The 19,352-nt window shown below is 35.8% G+C and overlaps 1 protein-coding gene across 2 annotated transcripts in view; it reads right to left on the bottom strand.

Moving 5' to 3' along the window:
* Positions 1-453: 453 nt before the first annotated feature.
* The window catches only part of ARIH1 (ariadne RBR E3 ubiquitin protein ligase 1), a 125,029-nt gene continuing 106,130 nt past the window's right edge, over positions 454-19,352 (bottom strand). The window contains exons 7-15 of one of the 2 annotated variants that reach the window (XR_012120779.1): positions 18,615-18,721; positions 16,734-16,776; positions 16,133-16,204; positions 13,222-13,352; positions 9,866-9,923; positions 5,983-6,243; positions 4,849-4,961; positions 4,471-4,598; positions 454-3,817 (exon numbers count right to left, since the gene is read on the bottom strand). Coding sequence is in view for 1 of the 2 variants with exons in the window: in XM_037010100.2 (XP_036865995.1) it covers positions 3,733-3,817; positions 4,849-4,961; positions 5,983-6,243; positions 9,866-9,923; positions 13,222-13,352; positions 16,133-16,204; positions 16,734-16,776; positions 18,615-18,721 (870 nt within the window). In the remaining variant the exon portion in view is untranslated. The remainder of the gene's footprint in view (positions 3,818-4,470; positions 4,599-4,848; positions 4,962-5,982; positions 6,244-9,865; positions 9,924-13,221; positions 13,353-16,132; positions 16,205-16,733; positions 16,777-18,614; positions 18,722-19,352) is intronic. The other variant, XM_037010100.2, reaches the window with a different exon arrangement.

Genomic DNA, 19,352 nt, shown 5'->3' with positions numbered 1-19,352 from the left:
TGGACTTCACTGCAATACCCATGACAAAGATCTCCAACTGTGGGATCTTTTTAAACACAACTCTCCCTCCATCCCTATGGGAGAAACCAGCTTCTAAGAGTGAGCTAAATGGAAGTAATGCAAAGGGTTTTAAGATTAAATACAACTTTTAAAATATTTTACTTTTAAAAAATTGACAGAGATCTACTATCATCTAATACTACTTTATAACACAAATAGGAATCTAAGTTCAATGTTCAAGACAAAGAAATTGTAAAGCTTTTAGGGAAATTCTCTGAAGACTTCCATCAACCAATTTAATTGTTGGGGATGGTCTCATTCAGTTTCCTGCACAGTAACTGAACCAAATCTTGACATTTTATATTAAGTAGGAACAGTGAATAAGGCACATAATACAGGTGACTGTTAGGCCACCAAGTTTTTTTGACTATAAAAATAAACATAAATAACTAATGGAATAACAAAATAAAAGTTTATTTTATTAGAATTAGGAATGTTCTTTCCCTCTGGGCAACCTGAACAGTCCAGTTACAATGAAAATCTAAGAACAGTTATTTCCACAGCACAGGGTGCTCTATGCACAAAATTACAGGGTTAGGAGCATTTAATCAATTCACCGATCTGATTGTCTCACCAACCCACCCCCTCCCGTCCCCCAAGTGCTCTATACTGGGATTCGTAGCTAACAGCATGTTACATCAAGTTCTTTTCTCTCTTGTACTAAATTTCAGTTCTTAATCGTGGCTGAACTACACTTTACACTGCAGATTCAACCATTTCAAATCAAGTCAGTCAGTCTTGGATCTGTTACATATGTGTGTATGTATACACATGTGTATTTAATATATTTATTTAAACACACATAAAACACATACAATCTGGGTCGCAGCAAATTATACAGAATTTAGTCATGATTAATTATATGCTACTCAATTTTACCACTGTGGTTTGTATTCTGAGCTCTGGATCAAAATTTAATTCTAAGTCATTTATAGTCCATCTACTCACTGCTCAATGAATTGTCCACATGAAGCATGCACTTTTCAAAAGACAACGGAATTCTGCCTCACTAAGACAGGGAGACCCTGGTGCTTACCATGAATAGAGCCCTCTGACAGAAAGACTTAGGCAGGTGAAATAGGGAAGCTGTCATACAATATGGCTTGCCTATCCCAGCTGGGGGTCACTGAAGCTATTAACAATGAAAGCACTTAACTCAGGGAATTCTGTCAAATACAGTGACAGTTGTTGAAAGCTTGGAAGTAGAAAAGACCAGTTTGCCTTGATCCATACAAATTAGGGAACACACCCACAAATGCAACACCCTCAGGTAATATGCCAACACTGAAACTAGAAAGCATTTCTAAAAAGCACTGTACCTCCATGGGTGGGGGCTGGTTATGAAGTGCACACACTGTTTTTGGATGCATGTTGCAAGGGGATTTATGACACTGAAACCTAGATACTGCAGTTAACTGGTAAGATTTTTTTAAAACACCACACATACACAAAACATTTTAAGGGGCCACATATATCTAGATAGCAACTCTGGCTGCTTTTCAAAGTTACCAGGGAAAGGAACTTATTCAAGCTTCCTGTTTAAAAAAAAAATCTCCTTAGTTTTGATAGATGTCTTTTAAGATTGATGCAGTCATTTAAAACAAAGTCAAATGGATGATGTGGGATAGGGGAGGAGATGAGACTAAAAAAGAAGCAGATGCTGAGTTCAGATTTGCACCTGAGGTGCAGGGGGTGGGGATGCGGGGTGGGATAAAAGGTGCAGGTAAAGTTGATCCTAAAGCGACAAGTGGTTTAAGGAAGCAGCATTAATATACTCAGCAAACATTCACTGATTTTTGATGGGAAAGAACTGTTGCAAGTACATCTCATGTAACAACCTTTTCTAAAAGGAAAAGTAGGGGTGATTCAGCAAAGCCTAACTTAGGCAAAAGGCCAGAGGAAAGTGAACCTACTTCCCAATGGAGTAATAAGATGTACAATGCAAGAGCAGACAAAGCTGCCTCACAAATGGTAAACACTCCCTAGGCACAAGACAGTTAAAGGAAGACAAAGAGGTCCCCAAACTGGTATTTAATATTACGACCTCTTAATCTAGTTGCCTAGTTCACTCTGCACTCCTGTATAAAACTGACAGATTTAGGGATGCTGACCTGTTGAAAAATACCACAGCCAGAATGGCCTAAACAGGTACATAGTTAATAAAACCACCACCATCCTTTACTTTTAACATAGCTCTTAGTAGAAATTCATAAAAATGGACATCACATCTAAAAATGCTTATTAATTCTATCTGCTGACAATAGAAAAGAAGCTCAGTGATTTCTATCTGAATGCACTAGATGGGAATATCATTTCTGGGGGTGTTTGCCTTCAAACTGAACCCACAGCAACACACACACGCAACTTCAGTATCTGCCATTTTACATTTACAATCGAAACTAAGTGAATGGCTATTTATTTATATTTATATTTAAAGCAAAAACATTCTATTTGACACCCTAACATAAGGGGTGAGAGAAGAGCCATAACTAAAATCTTAAAAGGCTCAAAGCAGCAATTAAGGGGGAAAAAAATTGAAATGTTTCCTCTGGGTATGACAGGGAGCCTAGGAAGCCTTCAGCTGTGAGCATGATGGGCACACAGAGGCTTAGGCAAATGCATGGGGCCACAGAGGGGGATGAGGCTAGGGACAGGGCCATTCTTGAACTGCAGCACAAGAATCCCTGTTGCAGCTCTCATCAGGCCATGGCGTTTGAGTCAGAGCTTGACCTCCCTGTCCCTGATCAAGAGCTGGGAATTCAAGGCATGAGGCCCATGGCCAGCAACAGGCATATCGAAACCAGAAAGGGCAAAGTCGTATCAGGAAAGGGAAGTCAAGGAGCTCTAGTCAGGTCTTCCAGAGGTGCTGTATCAGCACACGCCTTTTCTCCTAACCTTCAACTCTGGAAAGATAAAGCAAACTGAAAGAAAATGCACAGCAAATAGACATAATCTTGAAGATTTTTAAAGAATAAATATTTTTTTGTAATTAAACATTATGCAAACACGTGCCACGCTTGCTTTGTCCATGCATATGCGCTATATACAATTTTGAAAAATACTGTGTTGTCCTCTTGTTTTAAAAGTCATATATAAAGTTTTTTTTGTTTTTTGTTTTTAATTCCTCTTGCTGCCTACCCCTTTCCCCACCCCAAGAATTTTCTTTACAAGGAACTAATCATCATTCACTCATGACCTTGGGGTATGAGAGAAAGAGTCAGTTTGTGTGTGTTGGGTGAATTTGTAAGTGTAGAGGAAGAAAGGGGAGAGGGCATTTACCAAAGTACAACAAAATGGCTGGTTTGGACATGAAAAGCAGTGTCAAAGAGCTGTTTTAAATCTTAACTGTACTACACTCAGGAGAAAGAAAAAGAATAAAAGGAGTCAGCTTTGAGAATGAAGCTACGTTACAAGTTAAGTTGGAGGGCTTTTAGTGTGTCTGTCACACTTCTGTTGGTGGCCTAGAATACTGTTGTACAATGGTTTATCTACCTTTTTTATTACAATATAATTTACTTAAACTTTCCTTTAACAAAACAGAATTCTGGTACTACAGACCAGAGGTGTCAGAATAGGCTTAGTGCCTCCTTGCTTGTGTGTTTTGTTTTGTTTTAATTGCATGAGCACTCTAGATGGTAAAGTTTTCAGAGTTCATTTTATGCAGGGCCCTTCTCAGTCCTCAATGTATTCCCACAGATCTTTTTCATAGCCTTCATGCACATGCTGTAACAAAACCCTTCGTCGACTCTCACAGTATCTGCAATCAGAGAAAAAAAATGTGTTGTCAGCTTCCGATAACTAAAAAAAGAGGCATTTACTTATTTTTTAAGGCACCTCTACAGAGTTTATCCAGACTGTAACCAAGCACCTATTTTTAATAGGCGCATTTTTGGGTCTAGATGTAAAGACAAAACAAATTGTTTCTAAATTTAAAAAGTACTTTTCAAAAGCAATGATTCTCAATTTTGAGAATTTTAGAGCAATTAATTATCGGAAATTCCTAAGGGACTTAGAAATCATCTGATTCAATCCAGTTAATAGATTAAGTGACAGTTTCAGGAAGCAGTAATTTCAAGGGTTATTTATTTGTATCTGTTAAATCTTTGTTATCTGTGAAAGTACTATAAACATAATGTAGTAGCTATACCTGGCTAAGGGAAGGAAAATATTACTTAGGACTAAATCTCCAAATCTTCCAAATTCCCGAAGGTTTCTACTATTATTAAAAAGACAGTATTTGCCAGGAAACAACTTTGGGAAAAATGCTCCACTGCTGATAAAGCAAACATTTTGCATTTTTAGCTGAAGAGGTAGCATATCTGGAAGTACCATCTACCTTAGGACAGACTAATTCTCTCCTCAGAAAAAACAAATCTAATAAAAATTCTGAACAAAGTGTGAGTAACTCACTTGTCAATAGCCATGCTCCACAAAGATCCCAAGGTGAGGACCAGCATCCTAATTTCGCCCCTCATACTAATGGTCACTTGCCTTTTTTTAGGTTCTTTCTTCCTGGCAGGGCAACTAAGTAGATAAAGCTGAATGGGAGAAACAGAATCAGCCAATGGGATAAATGGCTGATTTCCTCCGCTTTACTTGAGTAGCACTACTATCTGCCATTTGTTGCCCAGAGGACAGAAACAATTGTGAGAAATATGGCAGCAGCTCAGTTACTGGATATGCTAAACTTCAGTTTCACTATCACTTAATTTCAACACTAAGGCATACCAGACCACCACCAAAAAAACTTTTGCTCAATAACCATTAAAAAAAAACCAAAAACCCCACCTGTACTTATCTTGTACTTTCTGCTTTATATCTTGCAGAGAATCTTGGGAAATGTCTCGTTCAAGGTAGCCTGAAAGCACCTCTGTGGCATTCTCTAGATCTGCTTGGTTATTCTGCAAACGGAGGAAGAATACATAGTAAAATCTGGCTTCAAGATACGCCGTCTTAGCTGCTGCTTCACCTAAAGACTGCTCTCAACACCAATTCTGTAACTTCCACAGGTGGTTTAACTGTACTTGTAAAATCCCTTTATCATTTTCACCTCTAACAACTTGTTCTCTCTTTTCCAGGGCAGTTTTTTAAGAGAGCTAAAGATTTACCCATTCATTACCTCTGGATGAATATCAAGGACAATTTGAAAGGATTTAAAGTCTTTGGGATCTTCTCATTCTGAGAACTGCTATTTGCTAAAACTCAAAGGAAAATTTAAGGAAAAAGTAGAAACCCATCTATCTTGTTTACATCTGGCTGCACCTGCCTCTTATTAGAGAACACCACACGGAAGATTAAATTTTGCTATCCCTTACTACTACAGTTAGTTCTGTATACATTTTTACCCATCTGCTAGTCAGTATTATTGTCTGGTAATCTATGGACATCAATGTTTCATGCATCAATTTTAAATGAGCATCTCTACTTGGAAAACCTTTCCTGTTAAAAGCTCCCTTTAAGTCGTTACTACTCCACCAAAGATAAGCACCATAGTTTTGCCTGAAAAAGGCCTTAACTGAGAACTCAAATTGTGTCAAGTGCTATGCAAATATGCAATATACATGGATTGTCTCACCTAAACCTCCTAAGATCCTAGCAAAGTATTATCCCCATTTTAAAACAGATATATAGAAGAGGTTAAGTAATTTGCTTAATTAATTTAGTCAATAGGCTAAAAAGTAGTGATGTCAAGATTCAAATTCAGGGCTGACTTTAGAGTCTGCACATTTAATTGCTATCAATTTGAATGTAGTTTAGGACAAGAAACCTAAATTTCTTGTATCTTCCTACTAAATTATATACTTTTAATCCACATTTTCTGAGCAGAGAGGAACCTTTAAAACTGTGTATCTTATCTAAGAAAGACCAAGTAGTCCTACGACACAGATGGGTTTTTTGCCCCTACTCAGTAACTATTCCTACCTCAAAGATAATGGACTGGTTATTCTTTTTGAGGTAGAAAGCGAAGACATAAGTGTACATGAGTGTGGCACGACACTGGCAGAGGACATCAACTGCTTTCTTCAGGAACTGCACCTCAATCCACGACATGTTGTGCTGTTGCATCTCCTCCATCTTCTGCTTTACCTGAGCGTATAGTTTGTGCTCAAAGCGTAGACTCTGCATGTGGTTCATATAGCGATTACAGTAGAACAGGTACCTCTGCAGGGCTGCCCTAGATCGCTGTCCAATTTAGAAAAATTAAGGTAACATAATTTTAAGAATGTTATAGACACAGAAGGTGGATCTCATTTGCTGATGAAACAGTATAGGAATCTAGGCTAAAATCAGGAACAGACACGTTCTGCTACCTTTGTTATTTAATACTGCTTTGAATGTCTTTGAATACTTTCCAATACAGCAGCCACTAGCCACATGTGGAAAATTCAGTTCCTCAGTGCTCATGTGGTCAGTGGCTACCAAACTGGACAGTGGTGATAAAAAACATTTCCATCATACAGACCATTCTAATGGACAGCACTACTCTGGAGCATGCAGGTTATAAAACAAGCAAGATGTACCAGTATTTTCAAGTAGAAAACAATAGAGACAATCAGATATCATATAACTCCTGATATAATGTAATGGGAAATATATAGTAGCACCACTTAGGTGTTTTGTACCTCCCTACTGACCCCAAAGCGAGTCTGAGTTCAAGTATCTAGAACTAACTACCAGTTTCAGGAAATACAGGGACTGAAGAACCTATTAAATGACACTAGGGATTGCAATCAGCAAAATCCAGAATGTGGAAAATTCTACCAAAAAAACTGACTTAACTTCCTCAACAAATAAATGGAAAGGAAAAAAAAAGAAGGATGGACTTATAGATGAGAAGACTCTCAAGAGATATCATCAAATCCAATTTAGGGACCTGTGTAGATCCTGATTTGAACCAACTATAGAAGAAAATTTATGAGATAAATGGAGACATCTGAACACTGGACAGCTGATATTTACATAGGATTGCATATGCACATTAACATATATATAAAATATATAATACATATAGTATAATTATAAAATTATAATAAATATAAACATGATAATGGTATTACAATTATTTTAAAAGAGTCTTTTAAAGATACATAAGTATTACCAAAGAAACAATATGATAGCTGGTCTAGATTTATTTTATAATAATTACCACATCACGAAAATAATTTACATAGGTCTCTCTCATTACGAAGTACATCTCTAGAGGAGACTTGAAGTTGATTCAGCAGTACAAGAGCAGAGGCAGAGCTGAGCAGCTCTAACACAGACCATACAGTCTGTAAAGATGAAAATATTTACTATCTGGGCCTTCACAGAAAAGGTGTACTGACTCCTGGTCTAGAAATAAGAAAAATCAAATGTCCACCACTGTCAACACTGGGGCATAGTATATTAAGTCAATAACTTTCTACATAAAACACAGGTACACTTTTACTAGGCAATCAAGTACCCTCTATATTATTTGTGGACTGTGTGCCTATCTTCTAGTAATTTTGAAGACTATAACTCTCTGCAAACACTAGGCCAGAGTATAGCAGTGGGGGAAATGAGGAAAGAAGGGGCCAGATGAGCATGCAACAGTGTGTTCCATTTTGGGAAGCATGGCTTCCACCAAATAAACAAAGGCACTCATATGAAATCTTTCCCTGTATATCCACAGAATCAGAATCAGAAAGAAGATTCTAGTTTTGTCCAATAGATGTGGCCTAGAAAAATACTGCATTCTAGCATCGAGAATCAAGACATGAGAAACTGGCTTAGAAGATGTGCACAATAATCCACCCTCCTTGTTTCAGAAAGGGATTCATTCTACCAGTACCCAAATGAAGACCAGGTGAGGCCAAGGATAACCCATATACTTTCTCTCATGGCAAATTCCGTCTCTGGCTAGATCTTGGGTAGAGTACTCTTCATTCAGGATAAGTAAAAACTAAAAGCCCACCTCAGTAGTTAGGCAAAGTACAATGCAGCATAAGAGAAAAAGAACATTTCTCTATGGACTCAAAAATAATAATGATCAAAATTAGAAGAAAATTTTAGAAAAATTTATGGTCTCTTCAATAGGATTTAAGATAATTGTGACTGTTTAAACAGAAGCAGAAAACCACGAGAGAGAAAAAAAGGTTAAAAAAGAACAGAAGGAGATTCAATGACAAATTGGCCAAATAAAAAATGCAACAGTAGAATTAAGTCCAAATGGGAGATGGGAAAAGCATGACTGTCATTGTAGAACTTATAAATCAAAATCACATGGGGTGATGAATCTCCAATTGGAATCCAAGGATACTAGATAGAAGTGGGGTAGGTGCCAAATGAACTGCTCTAAGCAGTATGGAATTTTAAATTATTTAAAAATCTGATGCTAATCTAAAGGAAATACAAACATTCTAGATCATATGAATGAACTTATCACTGAGAACCAAAGTTTTATTTCAGGCCTTACATTTGTGAAATGGCTAAAATTGGTGTCAAGCAGTATTACTTTAACTGTACCAGCCTAAGAAAACGTATCTGTCATACATTCTGATCAAATCATGATGCACTGTAGGAATAAAGGTTTGCAATAGATAAGACAGAGAAAATTGGTGGGAGAACAGGTTATTACAAGGCACTTAGTAGTATAGTAACACTAAATGAAGAAAAAAAAAACCCTGACCAGATAGCAGTCTACCAACAGTAATTTAATTTCAGCAAACAGCTTATCTGTCTAAATTAATTTTAACTCAAGTTTCACTGGTTTTGTAGTTCTTTGGTTTGGTTGTATAGTTAGTTGGTTAAAAGCATTAAGAGTTTACAGCTGGCTTTATGTTCAAATATATTAAAGTAATATTATAATACAGAACTATAATATGAATGAACATTAGAATTTTGGGGATTTTCTTCCCTTTTAAAAGGATCACAATTTAATGGAAACAAATATGTAATAGAAAAAATAATACGATCACAAATATTAAGAAAGTCTGTAAAACACCACTCAATATTTATAAATACAAAATATAGTTTTTCAATCTTTTAAGATGGTGAGATAGAATTCTCATTCTAACAAAATGAGGACTAGGTTGTATATATTCTTTTGGATTTATGGTATTTTTAATTAGAAATGAATTTTAGAAGGACATTAAAAAAATGAAATAGTAAGAAACATCATGTTTTGGATTATATCCTGGCAAGGAAAACCATTTGAAAAGAGTGCTTTTGGGACAACTGGGGAATTTCAATATGGAATGGATAAGTACAAAGGAATTATTAAATTCCAGGACTATAATAGAATTCAGACACTGGATCCTTTCAATCCAGGCTGAAAGGAACTCAAAGTGCTGTTGAATCTAATCCATATCTAATGTTTGAATCCCTTCTACAGTAACGGGTTACTTCCCTATCTTCTAACAGGGAATTCCCCACCTCCTGACAGTCAATTCCAAATCAGCCCACCTATATTAGGGTTTCTTGATGAACAATAAGTTAAAACAAACAAACAAAGAATTAAAAACACATTGAGTCCATATAAAGAGTAGCAGAGCTATTTAGCAAATACGGTTCTCTAGTCGCCAGGCTAAGGAGGGAAAATCTTGTAACTACGTCTACTGAAATGTGGAACTGTGTCAAATGGCTAATTAAAAGAAAGCAAACAAACCTGTAAATAGGAATGTTCCTGATATGCATTTTGGATAAGACTCCCTTTCTAAAAGTACACAAATGCCCAGTATTTACTGGAGTGCCCTTCTACAACTCTTTCTGAATTTTATTCCTGAATAACCGTATAACGCACATTCCTGCTCAACTGTTACCTGAAAATGAATGTACTTACCTCCTGGGCATCTCTTGCTGCCTTTGCATCATCCTCATTGTAGCGGTTACAGTTGTACCTTAAGGTAAATTAGGAAGATGCCATAAAGCAATGAAAAGGGAACAAACCAGAGTTTTAGCCTACATTTAGAGATTATCTAGATGCAAAATCCTCCTTTACAGACACAGTGAGGTGTTAGAACCCAGGATCCCACCATTAGGACAGAATTACCAGACTGAAATAACTGTTTTTACCTTGTTGAATCTAATCCACACTCAGTGTCTGAATCTTCTCTACAATAGTGTATCAGTTCTCGGCTCACCTCTCTAGGTAGTTCATTCCAAAAATCACCTCACCAGAATCTTTGGAAAACACTGTCATTCTAGAACTCCATTTACTGACTGTATTTTGAACTTCTAACTCCATTTTTGAATAAAGAAATCACCTTATCTTTTATGTTGTTATTTAGGCCGAATAGTACCAAGTTCTCCAGAGTTACTTACCTTTTTTATAAACCAAACAGAACCAGCAGTGACAGACCACTAGGTAATAGATGCCATGCTATATGCTTTACATGTTAGTACAATTTAAAGGAGTCACTGAAAACTGAATGATAAGAAAATTTATCAGGAGGAAGGTCATAGTGGAAATAAATAAGACTGGCACCTCCCTTGTGCTGATTACTTTTCCTTTCTGGTAGCAACTGTATAGCTAAATGCCTACTACATACGACCCACTTACTAAGGGCTTTAAATGTACTTTAATCCCCTCAACCACTTTATGAAATGTATTATTATTATCCACATTGAGCAGAGGAAGGGTTAGAATTTGACAAGTAACATACTGAAGGTCACATAACAAGTTAAATCTTGGTAAACTGGACGCCTTGTTCCAGATTGTTAAATTCTATAGGATTTCAGTGGTCCTTATAGCCAATATCTTTCTTTGATATAACCCCAAATTGTATGCCAGATTCTCATATTAGTTCAAGAAAGTGATCGATAAAACTGATCAAAAAAGTTGTTTACAGTTTATGTGAATACAAAAGATGAGGACAAAATATTAAGAGGATTCTATTAGGAAGACACAAATATATTACCTGTATTCTAAGAAATGGTCATCCAATTAATCCCAAATATCCCTGTCTATACTCATAGTCTACACCACAAACTTCTCAGTACACACTGAAATACCTTGCTGAGATCTAAGAAACACTTCCCAATCCATCACCCAAATAATACCATTTGATTCTGGGATTTCACATTAGAGAAAAATTAAGTTATGTGGTTCTTATGTAGTTTGTGAAAACAATCACAAATTTTGGAAATCTGGGATTACATTTTGTCTGCTATCAGTCTTTGGTACCTCTCTATTTTCCGTAATTGTTTAGAAATAACCAAAAATAGCTCACTGATCTCATCTTTGGGTTTTTAAAGTAACCCAGACAACAATTAGTCTGAGTCAGACTATTAATTTCCCCCAACACCATCTTGGGTTATAATCCTCTCTTATCAATAATTTACTCTACCCAGATTAGCACAAAGATTGCCTCTCCTTGTCCTCTACTAGTCAACTTTTAACACCTCTACTTCCTATCTGCTATAATCTTAAAAATTTTCCTTTTGACATTTTTAAAATATTTATAAGCCTCAAGCATTCTGCACTTTACTTGCCAACATTATTAAGGATTTTAAGGCCAGGAGAGCAAACCTGATTCATCTATACTTCTAGCTCAGATGACAGACAGTACTACTTGGAATACTATTTGGAGGATTCTGAGGCATTTTCAGATTTAAACAAGAAAGCATAGCATTATTCATTTGCAGTGTTAGCTATGGGTAAAGGCAAGATACAATCAACATTTCTGGACCCCTGGTCCAGGCCATTCTTCATTCTTTCGTATCCATCATTTATTTTATACCCTTTTCAGTTTTCAACACAGCTCACTTAAGATATTCAGTTGCAATTGGAGATTTTCTGACACACAGAAAACATACCTTTTTAAATAACTCTTCTTCCCCGTTTCCTCTCCCCTTCACTAGGCTTGTTTAAGCATACTGGAGTGAATTTAGTTTCTGGGAAAACTCTAATCCTTCAGTCTGCCTTCTTAAAATTTATAGTACCTGTTTGGCTAAAGCCCAAACACCCCTTCCTTGACTGACAGTGGCAAAATCACTTTCTTTACTTCCACTTAACCAATTAGTTTTTACCTGGCTCAGAATTAATTTCAGACAAGTAATCCCTCTTACTATTCCTCTAATTAAACTGATCAAAGTTCTAATGAAACTAAAAGAGAAGATTTGCCATTGGTTTAAGATCCAATCCTCTTCATCTTGTCTTGAACCACAATGTCTTCCCCTGTCATCCACTCTCTACAAAGCAGCCACAATTATGAGATAATGTATGTAAATCACATAATACAGAGTCTTCTCAATCTACATTACAGATCTAATCATGTCGCTCCCCACTTAAAATCCTTCTGAGAATGTCCAAACTACTTTAGGTCCCACTCTACTTTCTAATTCTTTCCCTACTCCCCACAATTTATGAGAGGTCATAAGATCGATGCAGTTAACTCAAATTAAAGAGCCGCCTGCATACTGCAACACTCAGAGATATTTTCACTTTTACCATAGATGTGTTAGCTTCCATTTTTTCAGAAGATTAAGGCTCCCTTAGTCAAACTTGAATTTTCCCCAACTGATAAGAAGTACACATGAAACAAAGATATAAATCTACTAAATATGATTGGTGCCATCAAGATACATGCAAATGCCAATGAAATTCAGTCTTGGGGATACATATCAAACTGGAAGTAAAGGCCCCATCTAAAAGCCCACTGAATTAATTCCAAATGATTGTTGCCAACCAGGAGGCATATGGGCCTATTCCTACATTTCAAAGAAAAGCTAAAAATCTGGATTGCACAGGGCAATTTTAAAAATTAGGACTGTTTTTTTGTCTGATGGTATGCAAGGTAAGCAAAACACCACTGCAGGTTTGGTTTTGCCAACAGTCTCTTGGTTTTTAATCACCGCCAACAGAGACATTAGACAATGCGACTCTTCTTTCACATCATTCTACCTTCATTCATGCTGCATCCTGTGCCCTGAATGTTTTCTCTGCCACTTTTTCAACTAATGAACTCTTAGTCCTCTCTTCCTTAAAGATCTCAGTGGCTACCTCCTCTGAGAAATATGCCTAATTAACTCATTTCTCTGGGTATCTTCCACATACTTCTAATACTGATGACATAATATATTCATTTATGTAGCTCCCAAGTTAGATGGTGATTTCCATGAGGCAGAAACCTTATTCATAATATATGGTGTGTATACTTATGTGAATAAATTCTTCCCTTCATTTCCCCAACCTACCAGGCAGATCCATGTGGTTCCCATGGGCCAAGACACACCCAGCAAAACTCTGCTTTACAGTTCTGGTTACGACAGACCATGTGATTACAACCGCCATCCTTCTCAATTGTGACATGGCATTTGGGACACTCCTATGAAGAGAAACTATAAAGTTGGTGTCAATGCTACACTAGGTTGTATTACTACCACTGAGGAAAAGCCAGTTCCAGATTTATTTTTAAATACCATGTTTACTGTAATTAATACATGCACTTAGTACTACTGAAAATGAGCTGTTATTACTACTGGCTTTTAAGATGTACAAGTTAAGGATTTGGTTTAGTGGGGTGGGAGACAAAAACATTTTAAGTACTTTTAACCATAAACATAATAATAATAGTTTTATGGGAGACAGAAGTTTGTTCATGTATATATAAAATACTCTCCAGAGTCATCTAGAAATAGTTATTGAGTACTTTATCCCATACACTGTTCTCAGTGTTTTATATGCATTAACTCATAATCCTTACAGTGGTGCTACTCCTATTTTCATTTGTCAGATGAATAAAGGGAGAGGAAAACATTAAAAAACTAGTCCAGGGTCACACAGGTAGCAAATTGTACAGTCAGTGCTCAAACCTAAATAATTTGGCCTTAAGAGTCAGGCAAAGTATAATTGGTATTACAATTCTTTTCATGCTCCTGAATTTGCCAACTTTCTTCTGCCAAATACTCTTGTTTTAAATTCTTTTCACCATGGTCCATTTACAACTGTGCTACAAATATGTTTTTTTCTAAGTCTGTATTATTTTCTTGGTTGCTAGTGAGCCAAAGTTACTACCCTGTGAGCCTACTGTTTTTTTCTTTTGAAAAATCTAGAAAATTAAACCTACTCATTATTTTTAATGAAAGTATCAATAAGATGTAAAGCTTATACTTTTGTATTTGTGTTTGATGCCTGTAACACCCATTATATTATGTGCACAATTCGGCCTTTGTGAAATAGACTACACTGCCCATAAATTACAATAATTTTAGATAGGCAATTTTTAATCGTACATTTTAAATCAAATTTTTGAAATTACTCATATAAGATATTTCATGTTTTCCCAAAGAAGCAAATTTCAGGCCTAAAAGACCTGTCTCTAAATTCTACACTTCTTGGTTATCATTAGACAAATAGTACTAAGCTCTCCACAACTGACAATCTGCACATCTGTTCAAGAAGTTAGTAACAATAGTGAATAAGAGCTTCTGAACCTCTCAAGGGAAAACTCTTCCACTTCATCTCAAAACTGCCAAATAGATAAATTTGTTATTACAAATTGCCATTCTTCCTCAGTACCCTACCTTCTAAACAAAATAAAAAATATTTAAGCTTGTACTCCCTATTTTAAACAACATCTTGGGGCTTTCGAGTATTCAGGGATTTCTCTAGATGCAGAAAGAGGGCTACAGTTTAATCACACTACTTAGTGAAAATATAACTGCCTTATTCTAAATATTAGTTTTACAGAGCATATTCAAGGATTCTGTTTAATGAATGTTTCTAGTGAGGAAACCTTCAATTTTCAAAAAAGAATGCTCCCTTAGGAAATTTTTAAAAATAACTAAAGAAACTACTTCCTGACACTCAAGTAAGGTTTTCCTTGACTGACATCAGTTAATGAGTTATGTTTGCCTTCGAGATGTTTATTTTTAATTAAAAATAAAAAAAATTTTTTTGAGATACTATGCTTTAGGGAGCATAAAAATACTAATTTCAGCCATGCATTCCTTAAAAGTGTGGGCATTTTTGTTCTATATGACAAGACTCAATGCTTCACTGCTAATGCTTTCTGGGAGACAGAAATGCCTATTTGTTTGGATCTTTCGGGCAGAGCATAGTAGCAGTGGATTGAATTGTGCTGGCCTTCATCATTCAAGCACTGCTTGTTCTTATCACCGTCCTGCAACTGAGTGATGGAGCAGCGCAGCTGTAATGAACATTGGTCAAACAACTCAGTATTCTTTAAAGCATCATCTTCACATGTAAAAGACAACACTAAAAACAGCCTATGAATAACCCTATCACTTACCACCCAAAGTAACTTCCTATATGGATAGGATAACAAGACTGAATTAAATAAAGATTGACTATTTATACAATTTTCTTTTAGGAGATGGGCTGGGTACACACTTGGGATTCAAATGCTTGCTATGTAGAAGGGTGCTCAAGATTATCTGCATTTGTAAGACATCTGTCCAGCATTAATGAAGTGTTTCATGGTCAGAATGAGATTGAATTTTCAAACTAGTGTAATTAAGCAATGTACTTCAAAAAACAAAAAAGAGATATCTATGCTACACCAAAACTTCTATTTCTCAGGAGTCAACTCTCTTAATAAATCATATTTTAGAAGTTTTAACATGTTAAACAACTTGTTAAGCCCAGATCAGTTACATAATAAAAAGTGTCACTCAGTTAATCTGATTGAACACTACTCTAAAGAAAACTCCTGTAAATTAGACCTTGGGGATTTTTAATGCAGAAATGTAAATTAGCCTAATAAAACCAAGCTAGTGAAGTAAACTCTCCAATACATTAGTATACTCAAGGCAGTCAAGGACAGTATGGAAAGGCATTATTAAAGCCTGAAGCAGAAAATTATCAGCTTTTCTTCTATAGGAAACTAATGTTTTTTCCATTGAGGAAAGCTTCTAAAGCAGAGTACTGTGCACACTGTATATAGTACTCAATAAAATAAAGTCAAACACTGAAATAAAGGAAAATTATTAATAGCCAATTGTTTGGGGAAAAAACAAAACAAAAAAAACTTCAATTGAGAAAAAGGTAAGATAAGGCTCTTAACTACGTAAACTTAGTGCTTATGTCAATGCACCCATCCTTATCAGTTCCACCAGCAAGAGTTCACGGAAGGAAAATACCAACCTTTGTATTGGCGGCAATCCAATTAGAGGTCTCACTGTCATCATCACACTTTTTAATCCACTTCTTCAACCACTGTTTGAAAACAACAACTGTTAGGATACAACAAAACACTTGAGAGAAAGGATACCAAATTACTTCCACACTTAAGTACAGTCAAGAAAAAATGTAAAAGCCAAGGACAAGATTATCATTAAGTTTACTTCCTTTTAAACTAAGAAAATTCCGTAGTTTTCATATCCAATATATGCAAGACCAACCAGAGGAGGAATCCCTCTGGCTGAAGCTGAGCAGGGAACCCAGGCTTGATGAGAAACCAAGACCTGAGGAGTATTGTTCCCCTCGGCTAATCACAAAGACTGCCGAGGGAGGTGCCTCAGTCATTATTATCCTGATAACCATCAGGAGCTGGCTTATTCTTAAGGAAAGCTTTGAGTACTTGCAATGACCATCTAAAATAAAAAGGGAAAAGTAAAAATTTTCTATCTACTAACATTATAACATTATGCTTATAATATTGTTATTTATAATGTGGTTTTCAGTCATCAAGTCCTAGAAGCGCTCTACTAAATTATTTAAAAATGAAAATGCCAGACAAACTCACCTTACATTTGACAGGATCATGCCAATTTTCTCCACAATTAAAGCTGTTAAGTGACACAGAAGTTAAAAGAGTGTAAGAATTAAGTTGTACCTACTGAACATTAGTAAACTAACCTTTTCATGCTTTATAGTTCTCCACAATATGTTCACCAGTTTCTAGTGATTGAGAAATACAAGGGCAGGGACCATGTCTATTTCATTCTACAGTAAATTATTTAGATTTTTAGTATGAGGATCAGCATGTACTATGTGTAAAATGAAGAATGACTGTAAGCATTAAACATGTTATGATTACAATTTCATAATATCAGAACAGCTACCAAACTGATTAGGAAAAAAAATCAGTTCTGTTAGGCCTGTATTTTTCTGATAGTTTTTGTTATGTCTAGTTCCTTGCTGCAACCATTCTATAACTGAAACAACCTGCAATAAATTTTCAATAATTTGAACTTAAGTTTCAACCACTGCTTCATCAGCATATACTAAATCCCAAATGAAGAGTAAAAACCTGAGTCTGTAAGGTAATTATATCATTTAGTGCTAATGCACAATAAGCTTTACGCAAAGCAAAGAGGTCATGTCTTTGCATGAGCCGAACAAGTGAACCTCAGCCCAGCAGAGAGCTGTACAAGGTATAAAACAGCAAAGTGTAACTAAGCAGTCTCTAGGAATATTTTAATGCTAATTCCTTCCTGTTTTCCAGGTACATGGTATACACATTTGTTTAAAAAGTATAAATTAAGAATAAACAAAAATGCTTATAAAAAATAACTGGAATGGCTAATTGAGTAATTTAGGAATAGTTAACTTCTGGAAAAGAAGGGACTAATGGGCCTCAATTGTATCTGTCATGTTTTAAATCTCAATAAAGACAAATACTGATTCTGACTAAGCTGGTTGTAGCTACATGAACATTCATTATTGTTGTTCTCTATAGTTTTGTCTGTATTCAAAATATTTCACATTAAAGAATACTTGAAAATGGGTATAGAATCAGACTATACCCCTGTACACAGGGTAAAATTCTGAAACAATAATATATATTTCATTTTACAAAAATAGCATGTATTTGACACATACTTAATCTCTGAGTTGATCTCTTTTTGGAAATATTTAGTGTTAATGATGTGTAAGCCTAATTCTATACATATCTGGAGAAAAAGAACGCTATGGAATACCAATAAAATGCCCATTTGCTAGCTCTACAGCTCTCTGGCCTGACTGGCTTCTCATTCCTAAAAGATCCACAAAGGAATGGAAGATCATCTTAGCTCTCTAATATGTGGTATTGGAAATGGAAATTCCCTGTTAAGTGTAGAATTCAATGGCTGAAAAGTGCTGCAGAACTCCAAGAACTAATTTTAGCAACAAAGCAGGGGCCAGAGGAGCTATAGGAAAACTCTCAGTTAAAATGCACATCAACCATGTTTTACCTGTCCAAATTTATCTGCTCATTTTATTTCTAGGAGTAATATTAAACTTGTCAGAAGAAAAAAAACCCTGTGTATTTTATTGAAAAGACAGCAAGAGCCATAAAAGAACCAAACATAACTTGACAAAATAAGCAGCAATCAGTAACAATAACTGAGTTCTTGTCCCAGATCTGCAACTTTGCTCCTATTAAGTTCCAGCAGAGCCACAAGAAATGTGATCACAGTCGCATTTTTCCCCCCGTAAGAAAATATATCCAAAGGTTAGGGCAACAAGAGGAACAATTATTTAAGATGTGATCTTTTAATCTAATTCTTACTTAAAAGAAATATACACTATTGTAAATCAACATCACCCACCTCTTTACCTGAGGTATAAATTTTTCCATTTTAGTACCAAGAATAAATAGAAAAGCTGTGTACTATTCCAATTTAGGAAATCACTTGCTTACCAAAACTGGCGCCCACATTTGCAGCGAACAGGTTTAGCATCAGGATATTGGACTTTAACAACATGGTGGCAATCTGGGGCAGGACACCACTTTAACAGTCGATTGCACTGAAACACAAGAATATAGACAACAAATTAAACCACATGCAAGATTTACTAGCACACCAAGCAATTATTTATATGCTTCCCTAGCACAAGACAAAAGGGAGGATGATGACACAGGCATATAAAAACCTGCCAGCAGTACTTAGTCTTCTGCAGCAACACTTCTGGTGCAGTTTTCCCAAGATTATAGATCCCTTGTAGACCTGTATTTATAAAATATACGAACTACTGGCTCTTGCTGTCTCTTCAAAATTCCACTGAGAAACCTGAATTACCCATTCTGTGAACATTAACAAACATCAGTTGCTTCTGGTTCTCTTTCAGGGCAATTTTCAAAGATGAAAGTAAACAAGATATGCTCCTACTCAGGGTTAAGTGTGTGTTTACATGCTAAACAACAGTTTGAAACAAAGGGATACACATATAATTTCTCCCTTTGAGCACAAAGAACTCTTTGCAGTTCTTAAACCAAGGCAAAGATTGCGTTTTAGTCATTCAAAAATGAAATATAACTTCTGAATTATTTTTACTACAGAACAAAACATGGCTCAAGTAGCACTCTACACCAGATCTGAACTTTATTAACTGTTTCAAAAAATACACTATTTCTAAAATATGCTGTTTTCTGGAAGAT

This window comes from Manis javanica, chromosome 8 (assembly GCF_040802235.1).
Source record: "Manis javanica isolate MJ-LG chromosome 8, MJ_LKY, whole genome shotgun sequence".
Taxonomy (NCBI): Eukaryota; Metazoa; Chordata; class Mammalia; order Pholidota; family Manidae; genus Manis; species Manis javanica.
Note: the sequence above shows the minus strand (reverse complement) of the source record. Positions and strands in the feature narration are given on the sequence as shown.